The 25,750-nt window shown below is 39.2% G+C and overlaps 1 protein-coding gene and 1 pseudogene across 2 annotated transcripts; both read right to left on the bottom strand.

The window, feature by feature from the left end:
• Positions 1–597: 597 nt before the first annotated feature.
• On the bottom strand, positions 598–6,590 carry LOC143887977 (caffeic acid 3-O-methyltransferase-like). The gene is made up of 4 exons (XM_077392237.1): positions 6,076–6,590; positions 3,420–3,730; positions 2,584–2,648; positions 598–1,055 (listed from the first exon to the last, which is right to left on the bottom strand). Exons 1-4 carry the CDS (start codon positions 6,492–6,494, stop codon positions 759–761), a joined length of 1,092 nt encoding a protein of 363 aa, XP_077248352.1. The 5' UTR covers positions 6,495–6,590; the 3' UTR covers positions 598–758.
• A 4,392-nt stretch (positions 6,591–10,982) lies between these two features.
• On the bottom strand, positions 10,983–25,706 carry LOC143887253 (caffeic acid 3-O-methyltransferase-like; annotated as a pseudogene). The gene is made up of 4 exons (XR_013254108.1): positions 24,856–25,706; positions 23,913–24,251; positions 23,742–23,809; positions 10,983–11,437 (listed from the first exon to the last, which is right to left on the bottom strand). The product of XR_013254108.1 is annotated as a caffeic acid 3-O-methyltransferase-like (transcript).
• Positions 25,707–25,750: the final 44 nt, after the last annotated feature.

The following is a 25,750-nucleotide window of genomic DNA, read 5'->3' as shown; positions in this document are numbered from 1 at the left end:
AGGACCCGACCTGAGCTCCAACCCGATGAGGCTCAACCCGACCCAACCTAAGGAGCCCTTTTTTCCAACCCGAACCCAACCCGACCCAAGTTTTTAGTGCCTAATTGGTTAGGGCATGTAATCAGAGAAAGAGTCAAGTGGAAAGAAATAAATGAGAGAGAATCGACTCATGAGTCATGAGGGAAAATTTTCTTGACTAGAGGTTTTATATGACAAAACCCGCGCTTCATGAATACTCTTTTATTTACATTAGCAAGCTGTTATGGGATCGAGGGTGCATTGGCCATATGTGTACTGTTGCACCAGTATAAGAAACCATGCACTATCTAGAAATAAGGTTTTTTTATTTCATGCTTCTTGTACCAAACGACAAAAAACAACTGCCCTCGAAAGGAGGAAAGGAAAAGATAAGGCTTTTCTAAGAAATAAGAAAGCCTTTTCTGGATGGAAAGACCTTTCCTAGTAACTATATAGGCCCTAAAATATTTACAAATTTCAGATATTTGCTTTACTAACATATTCTTGAATCCAAACTCTCTAACTAAGAATCGAACTGAGATCAATTGTACTCAATTTTCAGATATTTGCCTCACAATATGAAATTATAGACTCAATTGTATTTAACTTTAGGTAAACATACACAAGCTTTTAATATTTTTATTAAACAAGATTACAAAGTTTCAACTTCCAGTTCCCATCAATCAAAAGATACAATACAGAAAACCATAATTCTGAGTACCCAAACGATAAACAAACATCTATTTGTAGAATTCCATCACCCAAGTGTTATAAGCACAACACAAAACTCGAATACCAGCAAATCCGGCTCCCATGGCCAAGGCCTCGAATTCCTTCTCCGTCCTTTCTTTTCCTCCTGGATTATGAGCCAACATGATCATGTCTAACTGGAAGACACAGTTAGAGGCGAGATTGGCCGTGGGGGCTATCGGAAGAATTGACTCAGCGATGATCACCTTTCCAGAGTCCGGTAGTGCTTTGTAGCAATTCTTTAGAAATTTCAAGCTGTGCTCATCGCTCCAATCGTGAAGAATCCACTGTAATTATTGTACATCCAACATTCATTAATCGATCTACATGAAAATTTCTGGCAAACTAGTTGGAAGATATGTAGTGTTTAATCTTCAGTTTACGCCTAGATCAGACCGTCTATCCAGTTGGCCCCACCATCTATTGCTGATCCTATTCATCCAATTTAATATGATTGGACAATCCTGATCGTCCATGGAGGACAGATGGGTTGTTAAAATTTAAAGGCATTTAGCTAGTTTTAACCATCCAATTGTTATTAGGGTTTGTTCCAATTATCTTTTTCATGTGTAAAAGTAGAAAATTTAGAAATATTTTTCCTTTCCAAACTTTTCCACAAAATTCTTGCTATCCAAACAGGGCCTAAAAAGCTTCTTACAAGATATTCTGAAATATTATAATGTCAATAAAATTTTATATAATTGAACAGGTCTGTGATTCAGTGTTGGAGACCCACAGCAAATCTCTGTTATCGATGAACTGTATCACCTTTAGATCAGGATCAGAAGGTCAATCCCTCATGACTTTCCAGTTTTAGCAAAGGCATACCAATAATAAGGCAAAGGATTGAATTTTTTTCCTTTCCCCGTTTGGATTGCAGGAAAAATGTTTACTTGGGAAAACTTTTTCCTACAAAATGTTTTGTTCCCACAATTTTGAAGGATATGATAAATTTTAGGGATATCATTATAAATTGAAGGTCCCGGTAAATAAAACTGGAACTGCGGTAGTTCAGAGTACTTTCATGTGTAATCAAACAATTGAAAAGCATGAAATTTAAAAAATGTTTGTCTTTTCCAATCTTTTCAAAAAAATTCGTCCAATAGGATCTTAAGCATAAGGAAAATACAGGCAGTATTCCCTAGTTCGATTGGGAAAGAGATCTGCCTAATGGGGTTGTTCACTATGGGGATAGCAAGCCATGGTTTGTTTTATGTTTGAATAAATTTCCTATCCTCTGTTTGCACCAACCTTTGTTTTTGAATAAAATATTATTACCAGACTAAAATTGGTGAACAACGGAGAGCACAATTTTAAAATAAACTTAACCAAGCAAGATAACCAATCCCAATAAAAACTTATCCAAGGATTTTCTCTCCCCGGGATGAACAACTCCATTGAATGAGGCAAAATTGTAGGGGTGCAACTCGGGTCGGGTTCAACCCTAATAAAGGTAGGGTCGGGTCGGGTCGGGTCGGGTTCAGGTTGGAAAAATGGGTTCCTTGGGTTGAGGCGGTCGGGCCTCAACCCGACCCAGCCCGACCCGAGTTGCACCCTTACAAAATTGTTGCCTATTGTCACAGGCGTTTTGTTTTAGTAGGACACACTTTCACTTGAGACACTTAACTTGAATAATACCAACCACGTCCCATGACACTTTGTAATGATACGGGACAATTCCATTTGGATATGGGTCCAATCAAATTCATAAATAGGAATATAGGCTTATTCCCAAATTTATGAAATAGTTTTCTTGTTTCAATTTTTCTTGTAAATCTAGTAAATATTCAGTTTGCGCAAGCAACATAAGTTCACCTTCATGAAAATCGCTTCCCCACTTGGAACGCTTACAAACATATCTCCTCCAACGTGTTCCACACCTGAATCATGTCATTCTCTGCCTTCACTCTCAATAGAAACAGCAACACCAACTAACAACAATAACATTAAGAAGTATGTGTGTCTAGGCAATGTCACGAAAGGGATTTTGTATCTCATATGAGGAATGATAAGCTGAAGGGCGCCCTTTTAAAACCCAGCTACAAGGGCGCCCCATCGGTCCATCTCCAAAAACTGGGCATATAGAAAATTATGAAAAATGGCCAATATAAAGTTAGAGCAATAAACACACTTTATTGAGATGGACCAATAGGGGTGCCCTTGTAGCTAGTTTTTTGCAAGGGTGCCCTTCAGTCTATCATTCCTCCCCGCTTTTTTTTGGAGAGAAGGATCATGTATGCATTTGTTTTAAGAATATGGAAAACACTTCTAAAACGGGATCCCGCGTTGCAAATAAAGAAGGGGTGAAAATGGCCTATCTTTTTTAAGTTGTGGGGATATGAGCTCACTCCCTCTGTCTTTTGCCCTTGTGTCACAACATGGGATCCCTTTTTTTCTTCCAAACGGGATCCTGTTTTGCTAGCAGCCCTCTAAGTGTAAAACTTAAAAAGTCAATGCATAGGTGTACTCTCTAGAAAAAACAGGGGATGCCAAATTTCTTTTGCAAAATTGCCTAGATGCTATATCCACTACTACTACTACTACTACTATTACTACTAAGGGGCATAGCCCCTAATAATAATAATAATAATAAGAAGAAGAAAGACAGAAAGAAAGAAAGACAGAAAGAAAGAAAGAAATGATCGATATACCGGAATAAGTTGGCGCATCTGCGACGACATGAGGCAAATCGAAGTTAATACCCTTAATATGCGGATGCTTAGAGATGATCAGGTTAAGTGTAGCTCCAGTCCCACCACCCACATCCACCACTTCCTTAAGGCCTTCGAACCCCTTATACGTCTCCAATATCTTCTTCATTGTTAGAGTGGAGTGATCAGACATGCCTTTGTTAAAAACCTTGTTGAATCTGGGATCCTTCCCATGGTACTCAAATGAACTCATCCCATAGGCCTTGTTGAAAGGCACTCCTCCATCCAAAACCGCATCTTTTAAGTGGTACCTTGCGAAATGAAGAACAATATAAGTGAATGATATACACATCCAATTAAGACTGAAACATATTCTTGGATTAGATAAGCTAACCACAAAGAAGTTTATCTTGAATTTATCGGTCATATATCGATAATTTACAGGTATATATCGACAATTTAATAACAAAATAACTAATCAACAAATCAACAAAATTAAATAAATAATTACTATGAATTATTAATTAGTAAAGCAGAACTTTACGTGAATTTAGCAAATATATTGTGATAAACTGTAAAAGCCGATTTGGGTATCATGATGCAGGTGATTTGAGAAACAAATGTATAAGTTGGCCATTTTTATTGATTTAGATTCATACTAGAGGGATGCTTCAGTAGCGTGGGAACTTATTTACTACAATAAGGTGTTAAGGAGCATGGTTTTAAATTTCGGTGGAGACCGACAACAAAATGCATCAAAACCTAAACGGTCATTTATTTCGGCAGAAATTTCAGAATTTCGGTCGAAATTTCGGTTTTTCCGAAATTTGACCCAAAAAATCTGTTTTTTTTATACTAATTTAATATTTCACCGAAATTTCGACTGAAATTTAATATGGAATAAAATATTCGTTTCGGGTTATGTGCCAAAAACCGGTAACCGAAATTTGTACCGAAACTGGTACCCGTTTCGGTCGAAATACCGAAACCGGTACTCACCTCTGGTTAATCTAACCCGTCCAAAATGCTGATAAGGACACGAGAAGTAAGATCCGAAGAACACTGCAAATCCTATCCGATCAATAAGGAATTTGAGTGGATTGTAACTGAGACAGGTGGATCCGTTGACACCCCTAGGACTGACATCCATTAATGTAATATATTTTTACATTGAATGCTTTGCCTCGTTGGATGCCACTAAAATCTATCTACATATAATTTTATATGCATTTGTATTTAAAAATACATATAGCTGTTAGCATATTGTGTTGTTAATCTTTTTTTGTCTCTTTGGATACTATCTTAGACTAAGATAATTTGCAGATCATATTAGGGCCTGTTTGGATACCTCATATTTTGTATTTGGATTTGGATTTGGATCTGAGTTTTGAATACAAAATGAATAGATCCGGAGACATAGAGGGAAGGGCGTACTTCCTACTGAAAGGGAGAGGTTAAGGGGCAAAGAGGGTGAAGGAAAAAACCAGATCTGTGGATTTCCAATTACTTATTTTCACAGCATATTTGGAAATCTGATTTTTTTTTCACGGTCAGTCGCTGATTTGGAAATCCAAGGATTTGATCCGGATCCAAATCGCAATGCAAAATGGGCTGCAAATGTGAGAAATTAAAATCAAAATCTTCTCGGCATCCAAACGGGCCCTTATTGTATTTGTCTTTAATGGATTGTTGGTGAGAAAGGACTGTCGTTGTTCATATTCCCTTTAGATTTGATGACCCGGACAAAAGCACACCTCTCTCTCAAACAAAAACAGAATAGAAGAAGAAAAATTGGACAAAATGAATGAGAGAAAGCAAAATCAGATGATCACCTCTCAATTTCGCTCCTTGGAAACAAGATATGTATCCCAGCACGTTTTAAAGAAGGCATTTCGCAGGCCGGCTGTTGCATGAGAGAGCAGCCACATAGGCGCGCAGATTTTGTCTTATTCATTTAATTCATCTGAGGTGGCTGCTCTCTCATGCAACAGAAACAGCAAATCCCCATTTGCAAATAATGGCCCTAAGATGAATTTATTAACAGATAAGACCAACTTTGGTTACATCAAAAGAGGCCCCGTACGTAGTTATTGACCACCTATTTTCATAGAAAAAGAAATACACATTATTGCGTGTTAGGTTGGTTTGTGTTTTTTTTCTCCCATAGAAGATTCGAAGAAGGGCCAAATCCAAATTTGATGGCTATCAAGTGGGACCCATCAGTTTACACTCTATTGGTCGATTCATAAAGGCAAGTGATATATTCGCCCCCTTGTCTTCCTGTGGCCGCTATGACTACACTTTTACCCTACAGGGGGGTCCCAGGAAAGACAAGGGCCGAATATATCATTTGCATTCTTAAAAGGTAAATGGTATTTCATTATTAGGTAGAAGACCGGAAGAAGGTGGAAATGAAAATCATTTTTTTTAAACAAGACTGTGACGGCCCCCACACGGCAGCAGCACTAAGAGTGCTCGACTCACTCCGCGGGCCCGTTCCATGGAGATGCTGAAAGCGTGTCCCTATAGGGAGAGGGAGAATCCCATATATATAGCCTGAAAAACTTTTCCTACCTGAGATCTTACAAAGACAAACGAGGGGGGTGGGAATATCATTTCTTTACATAAAAATAAAAGCAGTTGTTAGGAGGCGTACCAGCTCTCCATGAGGACCTTGTCTTGGTTCATAAGCAACAAGGGTGCTACAGAGACATCGTCTTTGTTCTTAACTAGGAATCTGCTGATGGGTGCCAAACCATAGAGTCTTTCTACAATTCCGTTATCGTGCCTGACGATCGAGCATGTAAGAATGGAGTAGCTTGCTAATAGCCGTAGGATCCGATCGAGCATGGTGGGGGCCTCTGGGTTCTGAGTAGGGAGATGAGATGCTATCTCAGAAGTTGATAAGTGCACCCCTTGCCCTGCTTTGGCTATGATCTCTAGCAAGTCAAGCTCTATGGCTGCTTTCAAAGCCATGGGGAGGACTGAAGCGCTTGCCAATTGCATGGCAAACATGCATGCTTCTTCTTCTTCTTCTTCACTAGAGGTTTTGGGCTGATTTTCGATCGAACCCATGTTGGTTTTGATGAGAGAGAGTACTCTTTTGAGGAGATTTGGGGGGAAGAATATAAAGGACAAAAGGCTCTATGCTAAGGAGGTTTGGAGGAAAGAATATAAAGAAGAGAGGGCTCACCAACCCCACAAAGCAGACCCCACTTTGATACATCAAAGTAGGTGTGATTTCTTTTTTCCGTGTAATGGAGTTCAGAGCAGTTCAACTTCTCTGTACCCATTTTGTCTATGAGTGGCCAACGCTCATTTTGGGTTGAGTGTATTCTAAGGCTGAAATTATTTAAATGTTTGAAAAAAGTTATGGAAAAGCCATCACGCTCTTGGAAGCTTTGATTAGGTTCTTTTTGTAAATGACTAAGTCCATCAACTCTTTGGTGTGGCTGCCCTACCATGTTTGGCAATTTTGGCCCATTGATGTGACCTGGTGGTAAAGGTTTCGAGTCACATGTTTCCTTCCCAGACCCCGCAATGGCCTGAGCCTCGTGCACTGGACCACCCTTTTTATCTGGACGGCTTCTAAGAGAAGGTATGGTGCTTATGCGTTGGATGTCAAACGAAGATCTTAAATTAACGATGATTGTTATTGTTAGCCGTTAGATCATGGGTTGCAATTAGCATTGACATTCTTGAGCATGAAGTAGAAACCCTAAAAAACTTCATCATTGGGAGCACAGTTAAAAGTTCCATATGGGAGATAATTCGGCCAGGCAAATGTTTGAAAAAATCCAAAGATGTTTGGTGAGTGCCAGGGATAAATGCTTGCAGTTTTCTGCTTATTACATGCATATCTATCATATGGGATTTGCTAGGCAATTTCGAGGAAAGCCATTTTGCAGTTGACTTTTACATGAGAGAAATCAAATGAATAAGATAAGGGATTTGCTAGGGTCCATCGCGAAAGGCATTTCACGGCTGGTCTGTCGCATGTCAGACCAGCCACCACGTGAATAGAGACAAAAGCTGTTGTATCCATTCATGAGGTGGCTGGTCTGACATGTGACAGACCAGCCTCGAAATGCCCTTTGCGATGGATGCTAGCAATTCCCACAAGATAAAATCTGATCAATGTGTGGCTGTTCTCTCATGCAAAAGTCAGCCAATGGGGCGATGATTTTTTCGCTCCCACTCTATGATTATGCGGGCCCCTGTTAGTGTGATTTGACGTAAAAAAGTATTAAAGTCTGCGCACAATTCACGTTAAAAGCGGGGCACATAATCCTAAGGGGGGCGAACAATTCATCTCCCTACTGTTATTTGCACTCAGGGGAAGGATATATTTGCCTCCTGTTTTTACTTGGGACAGTTCATATTTTATTTAAAAAACGGAGAAATTTGAAGAGGAATGATAGATGCAATGGCATGAAGTGCAACCAAATTTACTTTCTCAACCGATTTTAAAAGGTTACAAAAAATGACGTGATCCAATCAAAGCCCCTTTTCCGGCTCTTTATGAAAGGGCGCCCTTGCATCTATCATTCCTCAATTTGAATAATTCACTATTTTTTAAAAGTTTTAAACATTAATGCTCAAAGTTATCGATAGATTTGGTAATTATAAATCCTAAAGCAATGATAGTATCAAAATGACATAATCCCTGTTGGCCAATCATATTGTTTTCTTCTGTTTCGGGGTAGGTAAACTAGGGTTGCGTGGGACCTACCCAACAATTAAGGCCAACTGTCTTGCAATCTCAACCGCACATACGGTCACATATACAGTCATTTGTGGATGATTAAAATAAACCTAAGCAATGGACCGCATTTAGTATATAAAAGTCTGATTGATTGAACGGGATCATGTGATTGGTTCAATTTTAGGGTGGGGACCTATCCCTGTTATGCAAATTAGGTAAACTTATTTTTCAAGGCATTTGCTAGCGTCAATCGCAGAAGGCATTTCGCGGCCACACCGGCTCACTTTTCAGCAGCTTTCTTCATTCATGATGTGGCTGCTCTCAGATGCAACAGCCCATCCGCAAAATGCCTTCTGCAATGGACGCTAGCAAATCACATTTTTTTAAAGATGACAAAGGATAACTTTTTTTTTTTGAATGGCATAGAGATAACTTCTTTTAATAATCATTTTTAATGATGGCTTAGTTTAATAATCTAGTATTTATGGTAGATGTCATTTTCCACACATCTAGACATGAAGATAACCTCCTGCCAATTTCAACGGGGTAGGTATTTTGTATTCAAAGAATGTAACAAAAGAGAAAATACTGTCATTTTAAGATATTAATTTGTTTTTGGAGAACCACACTTCTTTTGTAGCCTACTCTCACAGCTAAACAAGTCCAATGCCCACCCGAGTCTCTTCACCAGCCAATATTAGGTTATCAAGTGTGTGGGTGTGGGGTGGTGGTCATAGGGAAGGTGGGAGATGAAGAGATTTGAGATCTTATGAATGAGGAGAGGGTATGACTAAGATCAGTGGCTAAAAAGTAGGGGAAAACATAGTTTGTATTTTGATTATTAGAGTGTTTTCAGTCTTTTCTCACCTACTCCTCACTCATGCCCTTTTTAGTCTCTCCTTCTCCCACCTTCTCTAGCCCTTTCTCAACATTTGATAAACTAAAATTCCTTGGAAAAGAATTTCATGGCAGCCAAACATGGGCTAAATGACTTGCTTAGAGTGTATACTTTTCAAACGAAGAGTACTCCCAACTCCCAATTCTCCCCATACTTTGAATGGGAAAATTACCTACTCCTCACGTTCTTTATTGAGCAATTTTTGTCAACATATCGATTTTTTCCCCTTAGTTAAAGCTGCAGCTTTTCAATGAAGCCCTTGTTTTTCTTTATTGTAAGCTAATTTTAAATATTAAAATTGTTATTTAATCACCATGCAGATTTTTAATTGACTAGAATTGTTAGCTTGTAGAAATATTCTAAATCAGCGTTTTCCGCATTGAATAATGTAGATATCCGACCGGCCAAAACCATCCGATCAAGCCCAAGGCAATTGAAAAATGTTCTCATTTTTCATGCTGTATCTTTTTTTCCTTTATATATATATATTTCTGATAGGGGTAACCCCATCTTACCCATAAAAAAAAAAAGATTACAAAAGAGATTAATCCAATCCCGAATCCCATAATCCTCTCATTCTTTCACCCCAAGATAAGATATATAAACGGTCTATCTTTTGTGTGGAAAGCCTCTCTGGCAAGCTCTCTCACACCCTTTCCCTTTCCCACCATTTTACAACTAAGAGTGGGAACACCAACACCCAAATCCATGAATAGGGTAAGGCTCACCATTTTGCCTCATGTTTTGATGGGTCCCACGATCTCTAGCCAAGCCCATGCACAGGGTGAGACTGAGTGGCCTTCCATTTTACACCTTATGTTTTCATGGCTTTGGGCCCATTAGTTTACACCCTTGCATACAATAGGCCAAGAATGTCAGTGTATTATGTCTACCGTATGTGTGAATGCAAGAGAAATAGTAGCCTAGGACACTTTTCTAAGTAGTACTAATTTATAAGGCATGACATGTCCAATTGTCCCATTTATTCCATTCTGATAGCTGCCAGTTTAATGGTCCCATTCTAGTATTCTAAATCTTATGGTGTTCAAAAGCTTGCAAAAGATAAGAAAGCGCCCTACTTTTGTCATCGTTGAATTTGATAATCAATAAAATGACCGAAGGGATTTGGTAGGCAATTTCCCTGAAAGCGATTTAGGGGCTGAATTTTGTAATGGAGAACAGCCATCTCAACTCAGATAAATTAAATGAATAAGACAAAATATGCTGAAAAATGAGCTTGTATGGTTGTTGTCGTGAAAAATGCAGCCGCCAATAGCTTTCAACAAAGGTGTCAACGATCCATTCAAATCTCGAGGTCGGATCGGATTCGGAGAGTTCTTCCGATCCTACTTCCCATGTCTATGTCACAATCCATTTCAAATCCGACCGTCCATCGGAGTTGCAACATCGACGACAGAGGGGATTAGGGACTTAGAATCAATGGTTAGAGAAGGTAGAGAAAAGGGCAACTCAAGATTTGAGACAATGATGATGATATACTGAAAATAGAAATAACTCAAAAAATGGATATGGCTTATCTTTACTAAAATACGTTAAAATAATACTTAATGTTATAAAAATTGAAGGGTATTTTTGTAAAATACTATAACAATATCGGATTTAAGACTATCCCGTGGGCTGTTATGAGTTGTCCGGATCCGATTAGTATGTCTAGGTCCTGTCCATTTAACTTCGGATTCGGATAGTCCATGAGACTGTCTGGGTCCATTGACACCCCTAGCTTTCAAGGAGATTGCCTAGATCTATCAAATGTGCTGTTCGGATTAATCGAAGGTAGGACCCACTATATTGTAGTGGGCACCCCTTATACTGTTCTAGAATGTAGTCGAGATGCAAAAAAAGTACACACTCTGGCTCTGTTTGTTCCCCCTATTTTGAGAACTGATTGTCAGTATAAAACTGATTATTGGACTAAAAATAAACAGAAACTAGAGGTAAATGAAATATAAACCCCGAAATCCTTATTAAAACAAGAGGGATAACATGTTTTCATCTTCCATTAAGGAATTAAATTACAACAACAATTTATAAAGTTTCTCAAGCGCAAAGTCATAAAGAGAAAGATACTTTGTAATATAGCAATGTTAGAAATCAATTGTTCTTGTAGAATTCCATGATCCAAGTCCCATAAGCGCAACACACAACTCTAACACCAGCAAACCCAGCTTCCTTAGCTAAGGCTTCGAGCTCCTCCTTTGTCCTCTCTTTTCCTCCAGGATTATAAGCCAACATGAGCATATCCATTTGAAAAACATAGTTAGTTGCACAATCCTTTGCGGGAATGACCGGAGCAATCCACTCAGCGATGATTACCTTTCCAGATTCTGGTAGCGCTTTATAGCAATTCTTCAGAAGTTTCAAACAGTGATCATCGCTCCACTCATGAAGTATCCACTGCAAGTTTCATGAGAATCTCTTTAATCAATTATACTTTTCTTAAATAGATAGCTAAAAGTGTACACAGCATGGGACTCTCTAATAATTAATTTATAATCTCTTACATCATATTCTCATATCAGGAACCAACATCGTTCGTATGGTGGAAATTTACACTCTTATTTATAATACTTGATAGAAAAATTCAGTGATATAAATATAAGAGAGTACTTTCTTAGGAAACACTACTCAAACATGTAGGCAAAGTTTAATGTTGTTCAAATTAAATACATACTAAATGAAGGTGCATAGAAAATATTCTCTTCAGTAGAATCTGTTGTGGTCGTCGCAACAGCCATGGACTCAGTACGTATGCAAAAAAACTAGTGCACCAGTAACGCGCGTTGGACAAGGACATAGCGTTGGATGGAGAAAATACCAAGTTATTAGGAGAAGGGGGTGACAGTGACGGACAACACGTATCCAATAATTAATACTTTCTAATACTTGATATAAAATGCGCCCTCTAACAATATCAATGATTAGAACTGTTGGGAAAGTTGCCTTATTTCCCATGTACGGTGGGAAAGCAAGAAGGCCGCCAAAACAGAAAGTTCTTTTATTAGGGTTTTGAAGAAACCCAAGTATAGAAGATGCTATTCATCATACAAAAAGTGGTGTGTGGCTGCAAGAGAGAGGTGTATCTCTCTTGGTGTTACGGCAAGAGGTGCGGCAAAAACAAGAGGGCTACCGTGAGGTGTGTCGCCTGCCGCAACGCTAGGAGAGAGAGAGAGAGAGAGAGAGAGAGAGAGAGAGAGAGAGAGAGAGAGAGAGAGAGAGAGAGAGAGAGAGGTTTCTTCTTGGCTTTGTCTCGGGTTTCTCTTGGGTATTCTCTTAGGCTTTTCTCGGGTTTCTTCTTGAGTTATCTCTTGTGTACGGTCTTGGGTTAAGAGGACAAGGAAAGGGTTGCGAGTTTTGGGTTTTGTGATTAATCCATTGTAATCCTTGTATTTTGTTTTTCTCATAGTGGAAGATCGTGTTTCTCGCCCGTGGAGTAGGCTTGGCCGAACCACGTAAAATCTTGGTGTTTATCTTGTGGCTTGTTTAGTACTTTTATCTTTTCCGTTAAAATTGTGCACGATCGGATCGGATTGCCTGGCTGATTTTCTCAACAAGTGGTATCAGAGCTCAGGTTGAGCGATCGTCAAGGCCGGGTGGAGTGATCGTGGGTGTTGTGGTTGGATCGTGGTTAGAGCGATTTTTTGGAGTAGAAAGAGTATCCAATAAAGATTCTTTTTCGAGGTGGAGCGCTACACCAAGAAGTGCAAAGTAATCTGAGATGGCGGTAAAATTAAGTTCTACTCAGTTCAATATCGACAGATTTGACGGAAATGACAGTTTCACTCTATGGCAGATGAGGGTGAAGGACATCCTAGTTCAGCAGGGCTTTGCTAAGGAGTTGAAGGGAAAGGATGGAAAGCCGGAAAAGATGACGGATGCCGAGTGGGAAGACATTGAGTCGAAGGCGGTCAGCACGATTCGACTATGTCTGGCAGATAACGTTATGGAAGAAGAAGATGCGCCTAAATTATGGGAGAAATTGGAAAAGCTTTATATGTCAAAAAGCTTGGCCAACCGGTTATATCTGAAGCGGCAATTGTAAGGGCTGAATATGCAGGAAGGCGGGGATCTTCTGGAACACATTATGGTGTTCAACGGGCTTGTGGATCAGCTCCACAAGGTTGATGAAAAGTTGAAGGAAGAAGAGAAGGCCCTACTACTTCTTACTTCACTTCTTTATTCGTATGACAACCTGGTGACGGATTTACTGTATGGCAATGATACGATAAAGTTGGAGGAAGTCACAACATCGCTCTTATTGAATGAGATGCGCAAGAAACCTGTTCTTGGTAGAAATGAAGAGCATGGGTTGGTTGTTCATGGTTGGAATAAAAGAGGAAGGTCGTCTGACATGGGAACTGGTAAGGACAGGTCAAGATCCAGGATCGGCGGAAAGAGCTTGCAGTGTTACCGTTGCAAAGAATATGGCCACATGAAGCGGGATTGCCCAAAGTGAGCTGACCAGGGGAACAATGGTGCTATGAATATTGTGGTGGCGACGGATGAGCCGAGCAAAGTGTTTGGAGACGTTCTCACAGTCTCCTCAGATAATCACACTTCTCATGATGAGTGGATTCTAGATTCAGGTTTCTCTGTTCATGTATGCTCCATGAGGGAATATTTTGATACGTTCCAAGAGACAAGGGCAGGTGTAGTGTCCTTGGGTGACGGGTCTACTTGTGACGTCATGGGAGTTGGAACCGTAAAGATCAAAATGTTTGATGCAGTGATTCGTACTTTGGGTGGTGTGGCGTATGTCCTAAAGATGCGAAGGAATCTAGTGTCTCTTGGCCGGTTGGACTCCAGGGGTTGTAGGTTTTTAGCTGCAGGTGGAGCCATGAAAATCACACGCGGCTGTATGGTTCTGATGAAAGGAGAGAAGTGTGGCGGATTATATGGTGTGGTTGGGGACACAGTGACTAGTGTTCCCAAGATTTCGATGACTAGTTGGAAACGGAATGGTAGCGCGTGCATGCGTAGGGTCTCTTTCGCAATTGAATGACAATACCTACGTTGGGGAGGATGGATCGAGATCCCTCTCCAAGGTTAACTGGATGAGTCAACGGGTTGTCAGCTACACATGTGCATTGGCCCTGTTGATCGAATCAGGATCGAATCAGGAAGAGTCAGAACCAAAGATGATTCGAGGGTGTGTAGCTGGTACTGAAAGGCCAATGGTGGTTTTGCGGTAATAGTGGACCAATGGTAACATCAACGAAAAATCTTCAGGTGGCTAGGAAATAAGCCAAGGAGGAGATTGTTGGGAAAGTTGCCTTATTTCCCATGTACGGTGGGAAAGCAAAAAGGCCAAAATAGAAGTTCTTTTATTAGGGTTTTGGAAAAACCTAAGTAGAGAAGATGCTATTCATCATATGAAAAATGGTGTGCGGCTGCAAGAGAGAGGTGTATCTCTCTTGGTGTTACGGCAAGAGGTGCAACAAAAACAAGAGGGCTAGCGTGAGGTGTGTCGGCTGCCTCAAGGCTAGGAGAGAGAGAGAGAGAGAGAGAGAGAGAGAGAGAGAGAGAGAGAGAGAGAGAGAGAAGGGGAAGAGGGTTTTTTCTTGGCTTTGTCTCGGGTTTCTCTTGAGTATTCGCTTGGGCTTTTCTCGGGTTTCTTCTTGGGTTATCTCTTGTGTACGGTCTTGGGTTGAGAGGACAAGGAAAGGGTTTCGAGTTTTGGGTTTTGTGATTAATCCATTGTAATCCTTGTATTTTGTTTTACTCGTAATGGAAGATCGTGTTTCTCGTCCGTGGAGTAGGCTTGGCCGAACCATGTAAAATCTTGGTGTTCATCTTGTGGCTTGTTTATTACTTTTATCTTTTCCGTTAAATTTGTGCACAATTGTATCGGATTGCCCAACGCCGTACTTCAAGCTTTCTCGATCTCCGAACTTCAGAGCGGGGCGAAATGGGGAAAGAATCACTTGGAGCGACTTTGCTTTGCTCCTAGAATTCAGTGCAAATTCAAGATAAATACCGCTCAAAAGTCAAAAGTAGGGGTGCAAGTTGGGTCAATTTTTAGGAATTCAGGTTGAGCTTTTACCGTATATAAAATAGGGTTGACTTCGGGTTTCCAATCCATTTTCTAGCAAAGAATCAACCCGACCTGAACCAAATTGCACCCTAGTCGGAAGTTAGAAAAAACTAGACGTGTAGGATTTGCCAAACTCCGTTCACTAGTTGTATTTTTTTTTCTCTACAAGGGAAAAAATCGCAGAAGTGCTGCCGATAATGGTTAAAAACACAACCTAAGTTCCTTACTGAGACCATAGCCCAAAAACTCAGAAAAACTCGAACACAGCTCGAATGTGAACCAAGTTTACTTAAACCGGTCGAGTTATTGGAAACTCGATAAAAAATCCAGCGGTTCTTTCTATAAGAACACATTTATTTTGTAAACGTACAAAAAAGTTTAAGAATTTCACATCATTTGCCAGGTCTCATTGCGGAGTTCATTCAACACAGCCAAGTTTCAAGTTGACTCATCTAGCTGTTGTCCCATACTTAAAACTAATGAAACTACTCTTGTAATATACTTAAAACTAATGAAACATAGACTAATCTGCCATTAATCAAGAAATTGTCAGAGATGAGCCCAATAAACAGTTTTGGACTCAAAATCAATTCTCAAATTCCAATACGAACAGGGCCAAAATTGATTTGCGTTCAACTATGCCAACAATGGCCTTTAGGCCTTGTTTGGATTCAAAGAATTGTTTGGAAAAGAAAAAAATCAAAATTTTTTTGTTTTTCCATTATTTGATTACAAGTCAAAAATAGTAACTTTCTATTTGCTTATGGTCTCTTTGTGCTCTCAGCCCTCTCGGTTGGGACCTCTTTTTTATCATTAATAAATAATTACCATTTCAAAAAATAAAAAAACAGTAACTCGAACCACTATGGTTCAAGTTTTACTAAAGGAAACATTCAATTTATAATGGGATCCATCTAACTAAATCATAATCATATCATTTCCCTCTAAATCATGGAAATGAAAAAAAAGAAAGAAAAACAAAGGAAAAATTTTCCGCAAGAAATATTTTTCCTCCAATCCAAACATAGCAAAAGAAGAAATGCACCAAAAGGTTAGTGTGTTGACGCTTACAATATCCCATTTAATTTCACTGACTTGGCAAAAAATATATTTCTACATTTCCGTGATTGTATTTCATAAACGCATACAACTAAGTCGTAAAATATCCCTTTTAACAATCCTTATACTATATATAAAGCGTGAATAAGGGGTTAAAGTCATCCTCATTTTCTCAGTATTTCTGTTGATGTCCCACAGCCAAGCACAATACTTTTGCATTGACATTTCTTATTTTCTTTAGGGGTATTCTCGGCATTCATGTTGGGCAATAAATACCCTAGCGCAAACGTCCAAAAATAATGCCCTTAACCTTTTCTTTTACCATTAACCCCTTTGCTGATATCTAACATCTATCACTGTGAGAAATTATTTGAGGGTAAAACCGTAATCTACATACGAAAGTACCGACACAAGGTACCTGTCTATGACAACTATGGCAAAAAACTACCAAGAAGAGGTAAAGTCATATGACAATGACGAAAGAACTACTTTTTATTACTCATGAAGGACACTTGCAAAATATTGACGGATTCGCGCACCTGAAGAGGAACAACAATTATGGAAACCTCTATCGATTGGAGGGATAAGATCAGCCTATATCTATTGGAGGGCTATGATCAGCCTATATCTATTGGAAGGCTACGATCAACCTATGGAAATGATTTTACGGGCACAACCGATTGATGTTGTGTTCCATCCATAGTTTAAAATTTTGGTTTCGGTAGCCGTTTCGGACACCACCGAAAACCGAAATTTCGGTCCGAAATTTGGTAATTTGGTTCGAAATTCCGGACCAAATTTTTGAAATTTCAGTCCGAAATTTGGTAATTTGGTTCGAAATTTCGGACCGAATTTTTGAAATTTCAGACCGAACCGAAATTTCGAATTTCGAAATTTCTGCCGATATCTAACATCTATCTCTATGAGAAATTATTTGAGGGTAAAATCGTAATCTACATACGAAAAGTATCGCCACATGGTACCTGTCTATGACAATTACGACAAAAAACTACCAAGAAGAAGTAAAGTCATATGACAATGACGAAAGAACTACTTTTTATTACTCAAGAAAGACACTTTCAAAATATTGACGGATTCGCGCACCTGAAGAGGAACAACAATTATGGAACCTCTATCGATTGGAGGGCTAGGATCAGTCTATATCTATTGGAGGGCTACGATCAACCTATGGAAATGATTTTACGGGCACAACCGATTGATGTTGTGTTCCATCCATAGTTTAAAATTTTGGTTTCGGTAGCCGTTTCGGACCCCACCGAAAACCAAAATTTTGGTCTGAAATTTGGTAATTTGGTTCAAAATTTCGGACCGAATTTTTGAAATTTTCGACTGAACCGAAATTTCGAATTCTGAAATTTCAGCCGAAATTTTGTAACACTTTTTTTTTAATAAATAGTGGCATTTAATCGAAATTTCAGACCGAAATTTAAAACCATGGTTCTGTCACATGGACGGTTTGGATCAACCTATAACCCTCTATAGATTGGAGGGTTCGGATCAACCTATGAAAATTATTTTTGGGGCACAACCTATGTAGGCAGTGGTCCATCTAATGGACGGTTTGGATCATCCTATGGTACGGGCCATACCGTACATTTGTCTCCGCCCTGCTCAATTTTGCAGGGGTATATTTGTCATCCTGGTCACTTACTTTGCCACTGGAAAACATCCAAAAGTTATCGCTTTCGTTCCCAACTTTTGCGTAAATTCTTTCTACATCCCATTGTATTTTAGGAAAAGTTCCCTATGTATCCAATTTCTGATGGCTATTTTTGTCAATTCCAATGCCAATGACCCTTACATGTCAATCCAAAGACTCTAAATGAAACCCTATTATCTGCCCGTTTGGCATTCGCTGGTTTCCCTTCCTGAAAACTCCACTGCTCTCAACCTCCTCTTTCTCACCGCCTCTCCTTTCAAAGTCTCGTCACCGAAAACCGAAATTTGGTAATTTGGTTCGAAATTCCGGATCGAATTTTCAAAATTTCGGACCGAACCGAAATTCCGTATTCCAAAATTTTGGCCGATATCTAACATCTATCTCTATGAGAAATTATTTGAGGGTAAAATCGTAATCTACATACGAAAAGTATCGACACATGGTACCTGTCTATGACAATTACGACAAAAAACTACCAAGAAGAGGTAAAGTCATTTGACAATGACGAACGAACTACTTTTTATTACTCATGAAGGACACTTGCAAAATATTGACGGATTCGCGCACCTGAAGAGGAACAACAATTATGGAAACCTCTATCGATTGGAGGGCTAGGATCAGCCTATATCAATTGGAGGGCTACGATCAACCTATGGAAATGATTTTACGGGCACAACCGATTGATGTTGTGTTCCATCCATGGTTTAAAATTTTGGTTTTGGTAACCGTTTCGGACCCCACCGAAATTTGGTAATTTGGTTTGAAATTCCGGCCAAATTTCAGACTGAACCGAAATTCTAAATTTCGTGATTTCGGTCAAATTTTGTAACACTTTTTTTTAATGAATAATGGCATTTAATAGAAATTTAGGACCGAAATTTAAAACCGTGGTTCTGTCACATGGACGGTTTGGATCAACCTATAATCCTCTATAGATCAGAGGGTTTGGATCAACCTATGAAAATTATTTTTGGGGCACAACAGGCAGTGGCCCATCTAATGGACTGTTTGGATCATCCTATGGTACGGGCCATACCGTACGTTTGTCTCCACCCTGCTCAATTTTGCATGGGTATATTTGTCATCCCGGTCACTTACTTTGCCCTTGGAGAACATCCAAAAGTTATCGCTTTCGTTCACAACTTTTGCTTAAATTCTTTCTATATCTCATTGTATTTTAGGAAAAGTTCCCTATGTATCCAATTTCTGATGGCTATTTTTGTTAATTCCAATGCCAATGATTCTTACATGTCCGTCCAAAGACTCCAAACGAAACCCTATTATCTGCCCGTTTGGCATTCGCTGGATTCCATTCCTGAAAATTCCACTGCTCTCAACCACTTCCTTCTCTCCGCCTCTCCTCTCAAAGTCTCGTCACATGCTTTTGTTTTTGCTTATATTCTATGTCCTGCTCTGGGTATCGTTTTCTCTTTGAACATAAATATATTTTATTTTTATTTTTCATTCATTAATGAAGGAGACTGATAAGAACTATATATGGATTCCGAACCGGGCTATTCTCCCTCCGGCAAACGAACCAAAGATGAGTTTTCTTGCTTCTTTTTGTTTTCCATTTTTTTCCTTTAAATGGATGGATTTTAATTAGGGATCCTGAGTTTTGTTTTGGTTTTTAGGATGGCCAAATTTTAGGGGATTTCTTCAAACAGGGATTATTAATTCTTTTTTTGTCGGAGGATTTTGATTGTGCGTTTTTCTCTTATAAAAGAGGATTTCGATTTTTCGGTTCTTTTTGGCCTTTTCCTATCACAAATTTTGGTTCTAGATGTTCTTTTCTTCAATTTCCCCGAACAGGATCTTTTATTTAAATAGATCTCTAGAGTCTCTCATCAATTTCTTCGTTATGCCCTATCAGTTTTCACCAAGCAAAACCTAAAAAACCATATTGCAACCCTTCATCTCCTTCCCAAACCCATTTCAAGGTAATGTGAGTTAGTGTTTTATGAAATCCCTCATCGGATGCCTGTCAGTGTTTTATGAAATCCCTCATTGGAATGTAAACACTTGGACAATGATGATTTCAGGTTATACACCGAATCCACAGGTTGATTTTCACAAAAGCTCATTGTTGGGGCTTTTGGATTATTGGAAATTTTTTTAAACTGAAAAATATTTATAAAAGTTATGACTTCTTTGTATGCACAGAAAAGATAACTCGAACCGATCCTAATTTTTAATTAGAAAGAGTTTCAATGTATGATGATTTCCTCTAGATCAACTATAATCATACCATTTTCCTAAAAATTGTGCGAAGAAAAAAGTTTTCAAAAAAAAAAAAATCCCGTTAACAATGTCTTTCTTGTAATCCAAACAGGCCAAAATTATCTAAGATTGACCGACCACTGAACATTTTGCATGCGTGTTGATATGCTTGTACGAACCGTTCATATCCATGAGACAATGGATTTAATGCTATGTTTGGAGGTGTTCGCAACCATAATTTAAATGGCTTTTGCCCATTTTGTAGGTGCTCGAATGCAACGCAATAAGATCCAAAAAAGGTAGTTGTGCAATCTACAAGCTAGACCCGCCAAGCCCATTTCTCCAAACTCTATGTTTAACATGTATAAAGGATGACATTCAAGCCATTTTTTTTTTCAAAAAGGGATGAGAATCTGAGGCACGACTAGGAGTCGCTTACTTCGATTATCATAGATCCATTTCTACCCGATTCTATAGGGGAGGATGACAAGTGTTACCGTACACACCCAAAATCTTTTTAGCAAAGGTGATTCTTCAAAAAATGGGTGGAAAAAAGACCCCAATACCCTTCTGACATGATGACAGTAACATCAATCATTATCTTAAAGTTAGATTTAATGCATTTGATCTTAGCTGTCATCGTTTTTGTTCGTTTGAACATATGTTTGAACCCACAAAAGCGTTGGGTTCGTTTTAATTGTTGTCGTCTACAATAAGCAGAGACTGTTAGATCCTTGACAAGTGAAAGTATTTTTATGTATTCCAGAATCCGGCGGCGTATTCCAGAATCCGGCTGCATACTTGATATGTTTGGAACACATATTTGAACCTAAAATATCCGACAATGTACTTGATATTCCGGCGTCGTTCTCGATATTCTGTCGGCTTACTCGATACGTTTTGAACACATGTTTGAACCCAGAACATCCGACAACGTACTTGATATTCCGACGGCGTACTCGATATTCCGGCGGCGTACTCGATACATTTGGAACACATGTTTGAACTCAGAAAATTCGACAGCGTACTTGATATTCTGACGGCGTTCTCAGCCAAAGAGACGTGAGAAATAATAAAATATTCAATAACGTAGCCGTTCTGAGCCAAAAGAGATGTGAGAAATAATAAAAAATTCAATAACGTCGTCGTTGCACAAACTTGTTTTTTTGTGACTAATTACTCTGTCTATTTCTTCTACATGAGGAACTATTTTTGTTCTTAAAATATTTCTTCACCTAAACTTAACTTACATTTTACTCTCTTATTTTTTGAATGCACATATTTTAGATGTAGGCTTTAATAGCACTGCCTTATGTTTGTTTTGTTAAGATCAAAGAGGAATGCTAGCGTCAAGCGAAAGCTTCTCCCAAAGGCGTTTTAAGTGCAGTTTTCTCGATGTGTTTATTTCATCAATGACATTGCAGAAATCAGAAGCTTTGACGACAGACAAGGATGCTTCATGAGTAGGAAAACTCACAATAATGGAAATGGGTGATTCTCAGACCAATTTCAAACCAATATAAAGATTCTGTAATAAATCTTCAGTTCTCCTTGAAAAAATGAAATCCTATTAGGGCCCGTTTGGATGCTGAGAAGATTTTGATTTTGATTTCTCACATTTGCAGCCCTTTTTGCATTGAAATTTGGATTTCTCACATTTCTAATTCAACATCTGATAGTGAAAAAAATCATATTTCTTTGCAGTGGAAATAAGAAATTGAAAATATATTATTTTTTGGAAAACACAGTCCAATAAAATTCAGTGGGTTGCCTTAATCAACTCTTTTTTCGCTGAACACCTGAAATAGTGAATATATTGTTTTTAAAAAAAATACATTGTCCAATAAAATTCTGACTGTTTTGAAGCGGCACGTGCAACGCACTTGCATTTTTACAGAAATAAAACCCCCATTGCAATCTTTTGATATTCCGCGAAAGCGTCTTGTCTTTTAGTATTTACTATTTAAATGGCTGTCAAAAGGTTATTACAGTTCCCAAAAAGCTCTAACAAGCCCTTCAAATACTAAAGGACAATCTAAATGGCTCGCACGTGCAACGCACATGCATTTTTACTAGTTAAAATAAAATGAAAAGCAAGTGGATAATACATACTTAAGGGACTAATTGGATACACATTAAAATACTTTATATTGAAATATATTTTGGGAAGTGATGTATTTGCCCCCTTTTCTTCCCAGTGCCATCTCCCTATAGTGTATTTATGACTGTCCTTTTACACTACAAGGGGCTAGCCCAAGGACGAAAAAGGGGTAACTGTATCATTTCCCTATATTCGACACGTAGTTGTGTAAAATAAAATATTTTGCATGTTGGAAGAAGTGATAATTACGCCCCTGTGAAAAGGTTTTTTTTTCTTGGGAAATGCTGAAGAGTGGGGTGGAAATAAATATAATTTCTCTTCATAGTTTTTCACGCCTTTCCCTGCATTCCCACGTTCTTTTTGTTTGTCTTTTTCCTAAAAATGATGGGGTGGACATACCATTTCATTTTCTATAATAAATTTAGTAAAATTCTCACAAGTAACCAATAGGGGTGGCAACGGGGCGGGTCGGGGCCGGATGTTGGGGTCCCCTTACCCTTTCCCTTTGCGGGGAATTTTCCCCCTCCCCTTCCCCTTCCCCTCTGCGGGGATGGTGGGGAATCCCCCTCCCCTCCCCGCGGGGAATATCTAATCCCCTTCCCCTTCCCCTTCCCCTTCCCCTCCCCGCATCCTTCGGGGACAAAATCCCCGCCCCGCCCCTCTTTGGAACCCAACCAAACCAGCAAACAGAGCTTCTTTCTTCTACGTCCATTACAGACAATATTGTGATGAATGCTATGATTCTATTCATGTGATCAACAAACAGATGGACAAAATCAGAAATGCATGGATGAGACAACAAACATAAATAACAAGAGGACCTCATCTTTCAGCAATTTTCTGCATAAATTATGGAATGATAAATAGGAAATGAGCACCAGGATTACCTTCATTAACAGGCAGCCAATGTGCAAAAAGTAACTATTTCAGTAGTCACAATGAACTTTAAAAGTCCATAAGTGGGCGCTCACACACGCAAAATAATGTTCATTAGTTCATTCTGTATAGCATGTTAACCCCCAGATGAGCATGAGAAATGAGAATGGAGAAGAGAACAAAATCAACAAATGACTTATTTCTTTAATTGCAATTCAGTCTAGTGCTGACATGAAACAAATTTCTAGTAGCTAAATTTTTCTTGTTGAAAATTAAAACCTGCAATCCAACCCTAAAATTCTGTTGGCACTACGATTTTTTGATAATTGCATACACTCAGCGTCTCAGGCTCTCAGCTTGTCTTTATTATTTCAACATCTGTGAAAAGGTTATTATAGTTCCCAAAATGCTCTCAGAAGCTAATTAAAAGGAAAAGACAAGCTAAGTTTATGTTTGGGGGAATCTTGTAGCCGATCCACAGAGTTTCTAGTCGTTTTCCTTAAAAAAAACACTTAAAAATTTACAAAAAAATGGCATTGATTAGCGGGGCGTAGCGGGGCGGGGCGGGGCGGGGACAACTCCATCCCCTTCCCCTTCCCCTCCCCGCACCGGGGAATTTTTATATTCCCCTTCCCCTTTCAAATCGGGGAATCCCCTCCCCAAACGGGGCGGGGCGGGGCGGATCCCCTCTTTTTCGGGTGAAATTGCCAGCCCTAGTAACCAAACTCACCTTCATGAAAATGGCTTGCTCGCTACTAGGAACGCTAGCAAACATATCTCCCCCAATATGTTCCACACCTGCAACCATATCATACACTCTACTCATTTTCAAACCCAACATGAAAAGAAGAAGAAAAAGAAGATAAGAAAACGTAAGAAGAAAGAAGACCCATATACATACCAGGAGAAGGAGGAGCATCAGCCACCACATGAGGCAAATCAAAATTAATTCCCTTAATATGAGGATACTTTGTAACGATCATGTCAAGTGTTGTTCCAACTCCACCACCCACATCCACCAACACTTTCAAATCTTCAAAACCCTTGTACGTCTCCAAAATCTTGTTCATGGTTAATTTGGAGTGATTGGACATGCCTCTGTTAAAAACGTTGTTGAATCTGGGATCTGTGCCTGGATATTTTTTTGAAATAGTCTGTGCCTGGATATTCAAATGCATTCATTCCAAAAGCCTTGTCGAAAGCTATTCCTCCTTCTAGAACCGCGTCTTTCAAGTGGTGCCTGTTTCAATAAAAAATCATATATATCACTCAAGAAATTATATGATGAATGACTCTATAAACACTTAAGGTAGTGGCAGAGCCATGATTTATACGTAAGGTGGGCAGGCAGGTCCAATTGAGTTGGGCATATTAAGGAGTTTGGCCCAACTCAACAGGGGCAGTTGCACCCCTTATGCTACATGTAGCTCCGCCCCTACTTAAATATGGTACAACAGAAGTACCACCCTTGATATTTGACCCAACAGCAGCTCCTCAAAAAGTGAGGTGCTGTTGGATAAAAAACAAAGGATGGGATGATGGGTACCTGTTTATGCAGCCCTTCATCATATGATTTCTCATATAACTCATTATCTCAGGACCCTTTACAATAGAAGAGTCAAAACTACTACTCAAGACTCACTAAATGAAAACTAAAATTGGTGATGATAAATTTGCTCGTACCCTCTATAGGATAATTCGCACCCCTTTAACATTAGAGTATGTGGCAGACTTTAATGCTTTCTACCGTTAAAAGGGGTGCGAATTTATCATTGGCCAATGAAAAACCTCCACAACAAAAGAAATCTTGAAACATTTTTTTTCTTTTTTGTTTCTCATCGTACCATGTCTCCATGAAGACCTTGTCGTGGTTCATAAGCAGTAAAGGGCCTACGGATCCAGCCTCTTGGTTTTGAACTGGGAATTTGCATACAGGCGCCAAACCGTAGAGTCTCTGAAGTTTGCCATTTTCATGGGGGACAACAGAGCATGTAAGGATGGAGTAGCTAGCCAAGAGGCGAAGAATTCGATCGAGCATGGAGGGGGCATCTGGGTTTTGAGTGGGAAGTTGAGAGACGATTTGAGAAGGGGAGAGTTTCGCCCCTGAGCCCGCTTTGGCTATGATTTCTAGCACCTCCAGCTCTATGGCAGCCTTCAAAGCCATAGGCAGGACAGAAGCACTTGTCAATTGCATGGCGTACATAAATGGTTCTTCTTCTTCTTGTGCTTCTTCTGTGGAGGATTTGGACTGGTTTAAAGTTGAAGCCATGTTGGTCTGGTATGAGAAAGGAGAAGAGTGAGATTGAAACTATGAAAAAAGTAGTTTGGAATAAAATATATATGGCCATCGTTTGTGAGGGTGATTTTTACATTGTTTACGTCGGTGGATTTTTCAATGTAGAGTGGACGTCATGTGGCCTTACTGCAGTATTTGTTTTATATTGTGGTCACAAGATATACTAATAAACGGGGCATTGACTTATTGACATAAGTACAACAGCCCCATTGATACACCGACAGGTGGTGTTCCTGGCGAACAAAAGGGGAGGATACGATATATCATTTCCCTTCTTCTATGTTTGGTTGTTTGTAGATGAGTGTGGTTGTTTGTAGATGAGTGGGAGATTAGGAGAAAAAGAAGCCAAAGAGAAAAAACAAGCATGGGAGAAGATTAAGAGGGAGATTTGTGAGTCGTGTTTGGTTGCATGAGAAAAATAGTGGAAAATGTAGGGTGTCATT

This window comes from Tasmannia lanceolata, unplaced genomic scaffold (genome assembly GCF_043159265.1).
Source record: "Tasmannia lanceolata isolate RefF3 unplaced genomic scaffold, GAP_Taslan_0.1 ptg000012l, whole genome shotgun sequence".
Classification (NCBI taxonomy): Eukaryota; Viridiplantae; Streptophyta; class Magnoliopsida; order Canellales; family Winteraceae; genus Tasmannia; species Tasmannia lanceolata.
Note: the sequence above shows the minus strand (reverse complement) of the source record. Positions and strands in the feature narration are given on the sequence as shown.